A 12,784-nucleotide genomic window follows, 5' to 3' on the forward strand; every position below is an offset into this window, starting at 1 on the left:
AAGAAGGGAAAAAATACAGACCCGGGAAATTACAGGCCTGTCAGCTTGACATCAATACCTGGGAAATTCTAGAGCAGATTATTAAACACTCTGTCTGTGAGCACCTTGAACGGAATGAGTTAATTGGTAGTAGCCAGCATGGGTTTATCAAGAATAAGTCATGCCAGACCAACCTTATCTCCTTTTTTGACAGAGTTACCAAAATGGTTGACTCTGGCAATGCTGTGGATATAGTGTATCTAGATTTCAGTAAAGCATTCGACAAAGTTTCTCATGATATCCTTGAGGATAAGCTGGTTAAGTGTGGGCTGGATGGTGCAACCTTTGGATGGATTCATGGTTGGTTGAAAAATCGTACCAAACGAGTGCTCGTAAATGGCTCTGCGTCTATGTGGAGGGAAGTCTTGAGGGGAGTGCCGCAGGGCTTGGTCCTCGGCCCGGTGTTGTTCAATGTTTTTACAAATGACCTGGAGGAAGACATAGAGGGGATGCTTATCAAATTTGCAGATGACACGAAGCTAGGTGGGATTGCTAATTCTGAAGAAGACAGAGTCAGGATTCAAAATGCTCTAGATAGGCTGGAACAGTGGGCTGAGACAAATAAAATGAATTTCAATAGAGAGAAGTGCAAAGTCCTACACTTAGGTACAAAAAATCAAAGGCACAGATATAGAATGGGAGGGACTTGGCTTGACAGCAACACATGTGAAAAGGATCTAGGTGTTCTGGTTGATCACAAGCTAAACATGAGCCTGCAGTGTGATGTGACTGCGAAGAAAGCAAATGCAATCTTAGGATGCATTAACAGAAGCATTGTGTCCAGATCACGGGAAGTGGTAGTTCCGCTCTATTCTGCTATGGTCAGGCCTCACCTGGAGTACTGTGTCCAGTTTTGGGCACCACATTTTAAGGAAGGATGTTGACAAGCTTGTGCGTGTCCAGAAGAGGGCAACCAGGATGATGAGAGGGTTGGAATCCAAGTCTTATGAGGAAAGGCAAAGAGTTGGGTATGTTTAGCCTGGGAAAGAGAAGGCTTAGAGGGGACATGATTGCAGTCTTCAAGTATTTGAAGGGCTGTCATGTAGAAGATGGAGCAGATCTATTCTCTCTTGCTCCGGATTGCAAAGACTAGATCTAATGGGTGGAAATTACAAGGGAGTCGTTACCGGCTAAATATCAGGAGAAACTTCCTAACTGTAAGAGTGGTTGAGCAGTGGAACAGTCTGCCTCGGGAGGTAGTGGATGCCACTTCGCTGGACGTTTTCAAGCGGAGGCCATCTTTCGGGTATGTTGTAGGTATGTAGGGCTATCTTTTGACTATGCTCCTGCAGAGTGCAGGGGGTTGGACTAGATGACCTGCAAGGTCCCTACCAACTCTAACATTCTATGATTTATGTAACCTGAAGATAGATAAATTTTGTGGTGCAGAGACATAGAATTATTCCATTTTAGGTTATATTCTTAGCAGCATAATTTTCAAGCCTCAAGATTTAATAGTACCGTTCTATTCAGTCCATTAATTCCTGAGTAGATCTAGCTTCAGGCACAAAAGTTCAAGAAAAAAACCAAGTTGGAAAGAATCAACAGTAAAACTATGGGGGCAATAGTGAGTATATAAGGGAACTGTGAAACACTATACCTGCACATATGAGACTACCATGAACACATAAATTCATCACTATAGTTCTCGAATGTCCTCCACAGAATGATAAGCTGCCCTACCTCTGAGGATGAAGCTGCTTTAAGGCACTGTAAATATCAGAGCGCAATAACCTCCTAAAAGTCACAGAACACAACTGTGGAGCAATAATGCGCATGACATTAGATCAGCAAGTTCAGGGCTGAGATTAATTCATTCTGATATGTATGTATGAAACTCAAACATCCTGATTGTTCAGAAGGGAGTGAATGCAGAATTCATAAACACATGAATCTGCCTTATACTGAATCAGACATGGCTACTGCCACATCTTTTAACTGAAGATACCAGGGATTGAACCTGGAACCTTCTACATGCCAAGCAGATGCTCTACCACTGAGCCACAGCCCCTCCCTGCTATGAGACTATTTAGTTTCTTCCTATGTATGGCAATTGGGGGGGGGGGATGTTACTGTGCTTTTATTTACTATTTTCTCTTCCCATGTTTGCAATATCTCTTTTGCAAGATGAGGGTAAAGCCAAAGAAGAAGAGCCTTCTGTGCAAGAGCAGCAAAAATCTAGCCCCCACGGTCTGAACTGTCTTCCATCTCACTCTGCTGGTAGTTCTTCAGCATTTGGAAACTTTCTTTCTTCAGAGGAGAACAGCCTATTGGGTATTTGTTTACATCTGGCACTTTCAAAAATGCAAATTTCTTAATCTTAATCATTGTACAGTCACTCTGTAAGTCAGATCATTGCCATTATCTAAATTGTTGATGCTCTGCACTCTGCCAAAGCAGTTTGCAACATATATTTTGTTTGTTTGTTGTTTGTATTGCCCCACCTTTCCCCTGTGGCTTAAGGTGATTTACAACTTCAAGATTAAAAACATACAAAATTCAATAAGGCCCCATCAAACCCTCTCTACAAGAAAATCCCTGCAGCTTAAACCCAATTAAAAGCCCCCACAAATAAAATTACCTTACAGCACCTTCTAAAAACGTCTGAAGACAGCATCCTGCACCTCCTCAGGGAGTCCATTCTTTAAGATGGGAGCCACTATAGATAAGGAAGAGGCTCTTGGGCCATCTTAAGTGGGCCACCTTAAGAGGGGGGAACAGCTAGATGTTGGCAACCTGAAGAATGCAGGGGCACAGGGACAATTAAAAATGGGGTTGTTGCAATGAAATGCAAGTGTAGTGGGAAACCCAGTGGGGCAGGGACATGGGGGGCAATGGCATGGCTGTTGGGCAATGGCATGATGTCACTTCCAGGTTTTCCTGGATGTCACACCTCTCTCATAATTGGCCAATAGAGTTTCCAAAGATTCCTAGAGAGGACTTATGTCACTCCTGGGTTTTCCCTGAAGTGACATCACAACACTGGGCAGTGTGAGAAATACCACACCCCCACTTGGGACTTGGCAGCCCTATCTCCCCCCTTCTTTCAACAGCCCCCCCCAAAAAAAAAACAAGCTGATATTGGAAGCATCAGGACCTGTGTATACAAAAAGTTACAGAGCCTAGTGCCTGCAAGTGAAAAAGGGGGAAATGGCCCCCATTTTCTTCTTCTACCAACAGAGCTTCCATTGGTAAAACAGATGTTGCTAACATAAAACCAAAGTGGAGACCATTTTGCCTGGCTCCCCTTCTTCACCACAGTACTCTGGGCTGCCCAGCTTTTTGTTCATACTGATCTCACAACTTCCATATCAGCTTCTGGAGGTCTCAGAAGTTGCTTGGGAAAGAGAGAGGTATGAAAGGTAGCTTCCATTGACGCGTCACTGGATCTAAACTAAAATGTCAAAACAGTAATATTATCAGCACTAAAAATATATACTCTTTTTTTAAAAAAATAGCAGCATTCATAGTGGCTAAAATGGCAGATAAGAGGATAAAGAAATTATAAAAGCAACATAAAACAGCAGCAATAAGTAAATTAAAAAGGTAATAACATTTATTTGATGTATGTAAGTGCCATCAAATTGTAACCAACTTATGGTGACATCAACAAGCAGCTTTCAAGGCAAGTGAGAAGAAGAGGGGGTTTGCTATTGCCTTCTGCTGCAGAGTCTTCCTTGGTGGTCTCCTTTCCAAGTATCAGTCCTGCTTAGCTTCGCAAGATCTGATGAGATTGTACTACACCATACACTCCATATCTCCAAAATTTATTTTACCATTGTTTTAATTTATTTATTTGAGGCTAATAAAAAATAACAAAATACAAACTAATAAAGTAATTGAAAGCCCTGATTTCCACATGCAGAATCAAGGCAGCATGGTCATTCCCAGTGTTGTACCAAGGGGCGGGGGTGGTGGAGTTGCGCTCCACCCTGGGTGCAGCTAAACAAAGACCCTTGAAGGAAGGCCCTTGAAGCCAGCATCATTCTGCATCCAACCAAGTGTCTTTCCTTTTATTTTTTAAATGCAGTTCTGGCTGCAGCCACTAGGAGTGCAGAGAAGTCTGAGCATAGCAAAAACCACTCTAGGATCAGCTAGTCTTTGCTTTCTCCAAGACTGAAGCGAACTTGCTTAACAGATGGTACAGCCAAGCCAGCATGCTGATAGCTACTACAGTAATTGCCAGCCTGCAGTTCATTTTCTCCAATAGTCTAGCCTTTCTCTCTTCCCTTCCCTGCACCCAGCTCAGCCAAGGTCTTGCAAATCAGTAGTTAGGGTGTTGCAGCAAGATAAAACAACCTTTCCTTCTCTTAATTTCTCTCCTTCTTTTCCACACATTTCTCATTCACTTCTGTCTCCCTTCACCTAATTTTTTCTGTGTCCCCCCCTTAAATTCACTTCTTGGTCTCAAGACCTTCTCATTCCTATCCTGCTTGGTGACAGACTGTATTTAAGAGTAGTATCATAGCAAACCTTTGTTAATATGATCACCAAATGGCACTGGGTTTGCTGGGCACTGTACATTGGACTGGTTCTTCTGGGCTTCCACCCCCCCCCCGGACTTTGTTTCTGTGTTTGACATCAGCTGGCACTGGGTTTGCCAGGCACTGTACATTGCACTGATTCTGCTAGGCTTCCAACCACCACCACCCTCGAGCCATCGTGGTATACTGGTTAAGAGCAGCTGACTCTAATCTGGAGAACCAGGTTCGATTCTGCACTTCTCCACATGAAGCCATCTGGGTGACCTTGGTCAGACACAGCTCTCAGAGCTTTCTCAGCCCCTCCCCCATAAGTCTAGCTCACCACAAAAGAGTTAGATTATAAGGCTGCCAGACAATCTGTGGGTCTCCTGGCTATACCACACACAATGCCATACGATTATTATTTATTTATTTATTTATTTATTGGATTTCTATCCCACCCTCCCCACGAGCGAGCTCAGTGCGGCTCACAATTAGCGGCACCATGGGCCAAGTCACATAAAACATATAAAAACAAAACAAAACAATCATACAGTACACAATTAAAGTGCTTGCAATAATGGTAGTTCATTCAATCAATTAGGGATGGCATTTGGACTGTGATTCTGTCCTTGACATCAGCTGGCATTGCCACGATGGCACTGGGTTCTGCTGGGCATCCAGTGATTGCACTGGTACTGCTGGGTATTCTGTACATTGCACAAGTTTTGCTGGGCTTGCAAAAATGCCCCCCCCTTCAGTTTCTACTAAAGAGATTTTCTGGTGTGATTTTAGTTGTTTGGAAACAATGGAGGATGGGGGCACCTTCATGGGGGGGGGTAGTGTGTTTCTTAAAATCCAGTCTGGTGAAACTTGTGATCACTAGTTTGTGATGCTTTGAGTCATTTTAGTAAAAGTTAGTACAAAGGCAGACTCAAAAGGCCTTGTAGATTCTATGATTCTATGTTTGGGATATTCAGCGCTTGGGCTTCAAAATGGAGAACAGAAACCCTCCAAAATGCCTGCTCAACACACAAGTGGTGTGATGGATGGGGTTTTGTTCACTTGTTTTTTGCTGTCAAGACCCTACAGGGTCACAATAAGTCAGCTGTGACTTGACAGCAAAATAAATAAATAAATGAGGATTAAAAAATTATCTGTCCCAGGCACCAGATAGGCTTGGTACACCACTGTTCATTCCTTGCCTATTGCTACCCAGTGAGTTCATGGCAAGCCTATCCTGGGTCCATGTCCATGGTTACCACACTCTTTGCTTTTGCTAGGCATTTTGTGGAATGTCTAGGACACTGTAATGGTAGAGAAGAGGAGTGTCAACAAGAACAGGAACATGTGGTGAGATGGTGGGATAAAAACTCTTTTGTTGTGTGCTCACAGAGCTTTAAACAGTACACAACTGAAACTCATACCTTCTGACAAGCTCATCAAGGGATATGTAAGTTAGGAGGCAAAGGAAAGACTCATCAAAATGATCTCTTTCCTGCTATCTAGATTATTGTGGGGCTGCTGCTTCCTATTTGGGAACAAATGCTCAGCCCTTCTTATAGCCATTTCTTAATGATCTACTGACTTTCTTCTCCCGACCGTAGGTAGTCCACGTGTGAAAAGGGTTTGGTCAAACAACTCCGATCTATCATCTGGAGATAAACCTGAGAGTGAGGATAAAGTCAGCCACTGGTTGGCCACATTGGACGTCTCCAATTGGCCTCCTTCTTCCCAGAAGGTTATCATATGCATAGACATCATTCGCTGCCTGCCTATCCAGCTGTCCAAGCATATTTTGAGTAAGGATCTCCTTTCCTCCCACAGATCTCCAATGCTCCTCTTTTGTTGCAATGGATTAACCAGTTTTTCCCTGTGGTTGTCTAGGAATGCTAGACCCAAGGTCACTTACCCAATGTTCCTATGTGAGTCCACACTGGGCCTTCCTGGTCAAAGATATTAGGAAGGACATTACAGCCCATCGTGTTCTGCGGACTGAGATTATCTTCTTTCAGGTACTGTGCTGGCCTTTCCTCCATTTTCTTGGTTACCATACAGCAGCTGGAGAAACTCCTACCCCATGTTTGCCACTTGGGACAGACGTGCATGATATTTATATGAATTTATGAGCAGTGTATCACAAGGTATTTAATGCCAATTGCATATGCATGAAACTAACAACTTACAGGTGACTCCCAAGAGACTGCCATAACTTTCATGGGCAGCATGAGCAGTTTAGTGGAATCGCACCTTTTCACAAAACATGCTCTATACCTCAACTGCTTTTTTTGTATTTTGTTAGATCTCAAGCTTCAGATGGTATAAGATGGCATAACCTAAGACCCCTAGCAGTCACTTAGAATGATCCCATTCTCCCATGGAGAAGCCAGAAAGTACAGAAGCACAAACCTTTGTTAAGGCTGTGCACCAGTTGTAATGTATGTCAGGGTGGGTTGCACTGTCAGGGAAAAGAATCCTTGTTTCTTCTTCCAAAGGCAGACTGTTGGAGGCTGGGGAGGCCAGACTACAGTGAACTCCAGCAGTAGCTGCAGTGCAGGGTATAATATGGAGCCCAAATCGAGGCGAGCACAAGTTTGTTTGTTTTTTAATTTTCATCCATATAGCAAGAAAGAGGAAATAATTATACTTCCTCTTCCAAGGTTTTCCTGATTAAAGCTCCTTTTCTCACATCCACGCAAGTAAATAAAACAAATTGCATCAGCTTCTAAAAAGCCCTGGTTTAAATTTAAGTTGATGTAGGAGCCTATTGTTCAGAGGCATAATTTAGGTGGAGTCAGTGTGTCTATGGGTCAGAGTGTTGAAGTGGGACTGGCGAGACCCAAATTTGAATTCTTGCTCTACCGCAAGGTTCACTGGGGCACCTGGGTCCTGTCACTCTCTCTCACCCTAATCTCTTTTGTCGGTTGCAGGGATCATGTCCTAAAGGAGCAACTGCTAACTATGCCAGAGTGGTCAAGGTTGCCATTCCTCAGATAAACCAAGTTGGTGAAATTATTCCAGCGCTAGGGCGTAAGGACAAGCTGCCACCTCAGGTGCATTGTGGCTGTTGTGCATGATACTGGAATTGAGTAGGTGGTGGGAAATTCCTGGGCTCTGCTTGATTATCTGTCATCAATGGCTACGTCTCTGTGGATGACTCCCAGATGAAATCCATGGCTTGAGCATGAAAAGGAGGAGCTGTGTCAGCTTCGAGTGGTGCTTCTTCCATTCCCATAACAAAGGGGAAATAGCTCAAGTTTGAAGAGGCTGTTTTCTGGTTATGTTGACCTGGTGTGTCCCAGCACACACCGCATGCTGGCTGGAGTGGGTTTCATTCAGGAAAACTTGGGATTAGAATGATTCATGGAGGGTAAATTTACGGAGGATAAGTCTGCAGCCCCGCCCTCCCACCCTCCATGGCTACTAGCCATGGCAATTAAATGGAATCTCCATAATTCAGCAGCAGCAAACCTCAGAGTTCTACTCTGGGTCCTCACTGGGGAGAAAGGTGGGGTATAAATGAAGGGAAGGGAAGGAAGGAAGGACACCAATGCTGGGGGAAGCATCAGGGCAAGGCCTTGGCCTCTATGCCTGTCTGTTGGCCCTCCAGAGCAACTGGTGAAACAAGATGTTGGACTACATGGACCACTGGTCTGATCCAGCAAGGCTCATTATGTTCTTATGTTCCTTTGAGGTGGGAGAATTAGGGCTGCCAGGCCAGGCCTGGCAACCAGCAGAAGACTGGCTGTGGATATGGGAGGCTGAGGGATGTGGGAGGCAGCCATCAACAAAGATGTGACATCACTTCCAGAGCAAACTCAGAAGTGGCATCACACCTCTTTAGGAATATCTGGAAACTCTGTGGTAAACCGCATGGTTTTCCGCAATCCCTACAGAGGACTGAAGTCACTTCCAGGTTTTCCTGGAAGTTTTTCTTTCTCCCATCAGTTGCTGGAGTGCTGGCAGGCCAGGCCCACTGGGGGCAGGAGATCTTCTGCCTCTGGTGGGCACATGAGAACCCTAGGGTGGATGAAGCCTTTTGCCAGCTCAAGTAGGAAGACATGTAGTTCGGTGTGTGGCATTCTTGTTCTCATTACCACTTGCCATTGTTCTTCCCTTGGTTCTAAGGAGGCTGAATACATGCAAAAAGCTTATCATGGCCAGCTAATGGATAATGTCACGCTGTAAGAGCGGAATGTCTTCTGTAGCAGCTACAATGTACGTGTTCTAATAGAAAGGTATGTATATGGCAGAACACGTTTTTCCTAGGAATGAGCCAATTCCCTCCATTCAAGACTGTTGTTATTCCCTGGTTCCATTGGGTTCTCCTTTGGGACAATTTTAGGAAGCTGATATTGGATTTTATACAGGGGTCATTTCCTGCGGGAGCGCACAGGAGCGGAGCTCCGGCAGTAAGGAGCCCAGAGGGTGGGCACATGCAACAAGCCCCGCCCCCTGCTCCCAGCAGTCCTCAGTCGGGCCACGAGGAGCAAGAAGCAGCCAGGTAAGTTGCAGAGCCCCCCCCCGGCCCACCTTCAGGTACAAGCTCTTCCTCCTCTGCGAGGACAGATCTGCACGTCCACGTCCCCCCAATAGCTAGCAATCCAAAACAATCCAGTGGAGCCTGAGTAGTGGGTGTTGCCTTCTGACACACTTCCAGTGATGACAGGGGGTGTGGCATATGCAAATAAGTTATCCTAATAAGTTATGCTAATGAGCTCCTGCACCTTTTTTCTATGAAATGACCCCAGATTTTATATAATAAAAGAGTCAATTATTTTGAGCATTATAAATATATTACAATTTTGTTCAGCTACAGCCACAAATGAAATATATTTTATTTATTTATTCGGCAATCGTCGATTGTTTAAATGTTTTAAATGTTTTAACAGTGTTAAATGTTTTAAGTTTTAAATGCTTTAACTGTATATGAATCTTGGCACACTGTGCCAGGCAATGTGAGCCGCCCTGAGCCCGCTTGTGGGGAGGGCGGGTTATAAATACAACAAATAAAATAAAAATAAAATAAATTATTTGTTGTTGGTTTTCTATACAATTGCAGCCAAATAACAGTGTCCCCGTCAATATGAAAACAGACACACACACATAAATAAATAATTCAAAAACTCTCTTCAAAGCTAATTCCATGTGGGTAGTAAAATGCACTTTAGTTTTGCATTTTTTCAGCACATAAAGAGTTAGTTTTGAAAGGTTTTCAAAAAAAAATGATGCAAAAGAGGGAATGTGATGCTACCTGTCATCAAGACCACATGGCCCCTGTTCTGCCATGAGTTTCCCTGCAGCACAGGATCTTCAAGGTATGTGATTAAAGGAGAAGGGGGGTGCTGTGCTACCTGATTCTTCTTCTTCTTCTTCAGTATTTGCTGCTCTCACAAGCTGCCTGAGCAGGGATATTCCCTCCTCCCTGGCCTACTATTTCAGAGCCTCCTCATATAGGCCACCCTTCCAGTCCCCTCCCAGGGCTGGCTCATCCCCGCCACTCTTTCACCCAACCAGGGAGACTCCTGGAGCTCTGTCTCAGCTGCAGCCACCTCCTGGTTTCTCCCTCCCCCAGGTGGGACTTGACAGCGTGATAGGCTCCATCTGGCTGCCAAACTTGAGTACTTAAGTCTGTAGCTTCACCCTACCTGTTTTGTCCTGGATGGGCCACTGTGACTGCTGGCCAGGTAGACCTTGCCTCATCTGAGGTGAGTCATACCGGCAAATCCAGGTGGGTCCCATTGTCAGATTGTGCTCTTTGCAACATAAAATAAGAACTAAAGCAAACACTTTCAAAAGTAACTTTTTGTGTTAGGAAACAAATCAAAATAAAAAATGGGGTTGTTTTGATCCACATTCATTATTTTATTTATTTACTTTATTTATATCCTGCCTTTCTCCCCCAATGAAGCCTCTGCTTCTTCTCTCAGTGAGGATCCAGGTAGGGTGATCCACTACAGTGGTGGGAAGCTGGTGGCCTTTGGTTCTGTGGACCGCAAAATTCATTTTCTGGATGTGAATGAGGTGAAGGAAGTTCATCCTGTCCTTTTTGGCCATGCTGGTAGGATCCATGCCATATACTTCAATGAAGAGAAAGGGCTCCTTCTAAGTGGCAGCTATGATCTCAGTATCAGGTAAGCTGTGCTGGTGCTACAAATGTCCTTCCAGTGCATGTAAATACCCTGGAAATTATCCATTAGAAAAACAGATCTCACTGAATTCAATGCAACTTTTGTGCTTGGTTTTTGTGGTATGTTAGCGTAAACTTTATTTGTATTCTGTCCCTTGACTATGAAAGTACTGAGGGTGGATTATTTAGCATGTGCATTTAAGTGGTGAGTAGAAACACACCGGCAGAAAATGAGAGTGTTGGTTGAGTGCCTTGGGAACAATGTGGCACTACAAACTTCATTTCTGCCCCTGGAGCGAGACCTGGATTTTTAACCTTCGACTAAGACAAATTCTATGGGTAGATCCCATTTTACTAAAAGGTTTGGGAAATGATTTTGAGGGCAATCCTGAGGAGGGGGGGGCAAAAGCGCACAGGTTGCTGACCAAGCCCTGCACAGGTGTGCCTCAGAGATTTGTTGGCATATCTTCAAGATGTGCTAGTGGAGGATCTCAGCACTGCTGCACTCCAGGCAGACACAGGTGTGGCAACACCAGAGAGTGATGTTGGAGTAAGCTGGGGTATCATCAGGTAAGGGAGCATACCCAAGGGCATGGCAGGCGTTAAGTGGCTTGCTAAGCTGCGTTAGTCTGGGGAAAACCCTGAAAACCAGTGGAAAGCTATGACATCAAAACCCATGACATAGCCCATAGGCACCCATAAAACAAAAATGGCTCAGTGCTCCCCCAATTGCAGCCCTTTCTAGCATTACATAAACCCCAGCCAGGACACCCCATAATTCAGCAAGTAAGGGTGCTGAGGAGAGCACACAGAGAGGGTACTTAGCATCACTGAGGGAGCACTTCGCCCTAACACCGAAGGTGAGACCAAAGTCCTATGTATTATTTACATCTATCTATATAAAAGAAAGTCCCCTCACCATAAAATCAACACCCAGGCCAAACTGATGGACCTAGTGACACCATTTTCAGGGAGAGCGCTCCTACCATGGCGTAGGTGCTCACTAAGAAGGGATCTTTAGAAATTCGACCCCTATGTGGGTCAAAAGAGGTAAAATGTGCTCCCAAATTGATTCCTATGCGGCTGCCAGACAGCTGCCTCCCTGCACCCCCCCACTCTCTGATTGGTCAGCTGCAGAGCACAGTGTTCTGACGTTAAAAAAAAACAGTTACAGAGGACTGCAGAGAGCTAATGACAGTTGAGGAAATCGCTTGTAAACAGTTCTTAACAGGAGGGAGGAAATCAGGAGTGGCCAACAACCACCTGTGAGGTGAAGCAAAGCTGCTGGCCCAGCCTCTCTGATGGCTTCCAACACACTCCCCCCACCTCCTACACCTGACAGGCAGTTGTCTGTGTCCCCCCCCCATTTTCTTTCAGGGGGCATGCTATTTTTTGGTGTTTTCGCTTGTACTTAGACTCACATTTTCAACAATTGCCCTCTTGCGTTTAAAATTGCTTGATCCCAGCCATTTAAACCCAACAGCTAGTTTTTGCAAAGAGCCACACACTTCACCAAAATTTGTAAAAGTTCACGGTGGTTCTTCAGCTCATTAACATTATTTCACGAACAGACCAAAATTCTTAATGAACTTGAGTTCATCAGCCAGTTCATGCCCATTCCTACATAGCCTATTTTAGCCTTGATATTTTAAGGTATCTCTTTGTCACATTATATCCCCACAAAATCTCATTTCCAAATGCTATGTAACAGAAAAGGGAAATAGTGGCACCAAAGCTGACTATACAATTTAGGCAGATATATTTATATTATTTATCTAAACTATTTGATATCACCTCTTGAAGCCAAGGCTCTTGAAGTACAGTGCAAAATAAAACACATTATATAAAAACAATTCTGTCAATAAAAATACAAAAATAAAATCAATGCAAGAAAACAAAATCAGCAGTGACTAGACTTTCTAACGTATGGCAGAAAAACTGGTAATATAAAAACTTGAGTAAGAGTCCAGTAGCACCTTAAAGGTAAAGGTTCCCTTGCTCGAAAGCCAGTCGAATCAGACTCTAGGGTTGCGGTGCTCATCTCCGTTTCAAAGTCGAAGAGCCAGCGCTGTCCAAAGACATTTCCGTGGTCATGTGGCCGGCATGACTAAACACCAAGGCGCACGGAACGCTGTTACCGTCCCACTGAAGT

General features: G+C 44.3%; 1 protein-coding gene across 1 annotated transcript in view; it reads left to right on the forward strand.

Moving 5' to 3' along the window:
* Positions 1-12,784, forward strand: part of LOC107117406 (F-box/WD repeat-containing protein 10-like) — a 44,623-nt gene that overhangs the window by 3,859 nt on the left and 27,980 nt on the right. Inside the window, 5 exon segments of the mRNA XM_015419518.1 lie at positions 6,110-6,304; positions 6,390-6,517; positions 7,433-7,555; positions 8,631-8,740; positions 10,433-10,636. Coding sequence (XP_015275004.1) covers positions 6,110-6,304; positions 6,390-6,517; positions 7,433-7,555; positions 8,631-8,740; positions 10,433-10,636 — 760 coding nt within the window.

The sequence above is a fragment of the Gekko japonicus genome, unplaced genomic scaffold (genome assembly GCF_001447785.1).
Source record: "Gekko japonicus isolate JY-2015 unplaced genomic scaffold, Gekko_japonicus_V1.1 scaffold824, whole genome shotgun sequence".
NCBI classification, from domain to species: domain Eukaryota; kingdom Metazoa; phylum Chordata; class Lepidosauria; order Squamata; family Gekkonidae; genus Gekko; species Gekko japonicus.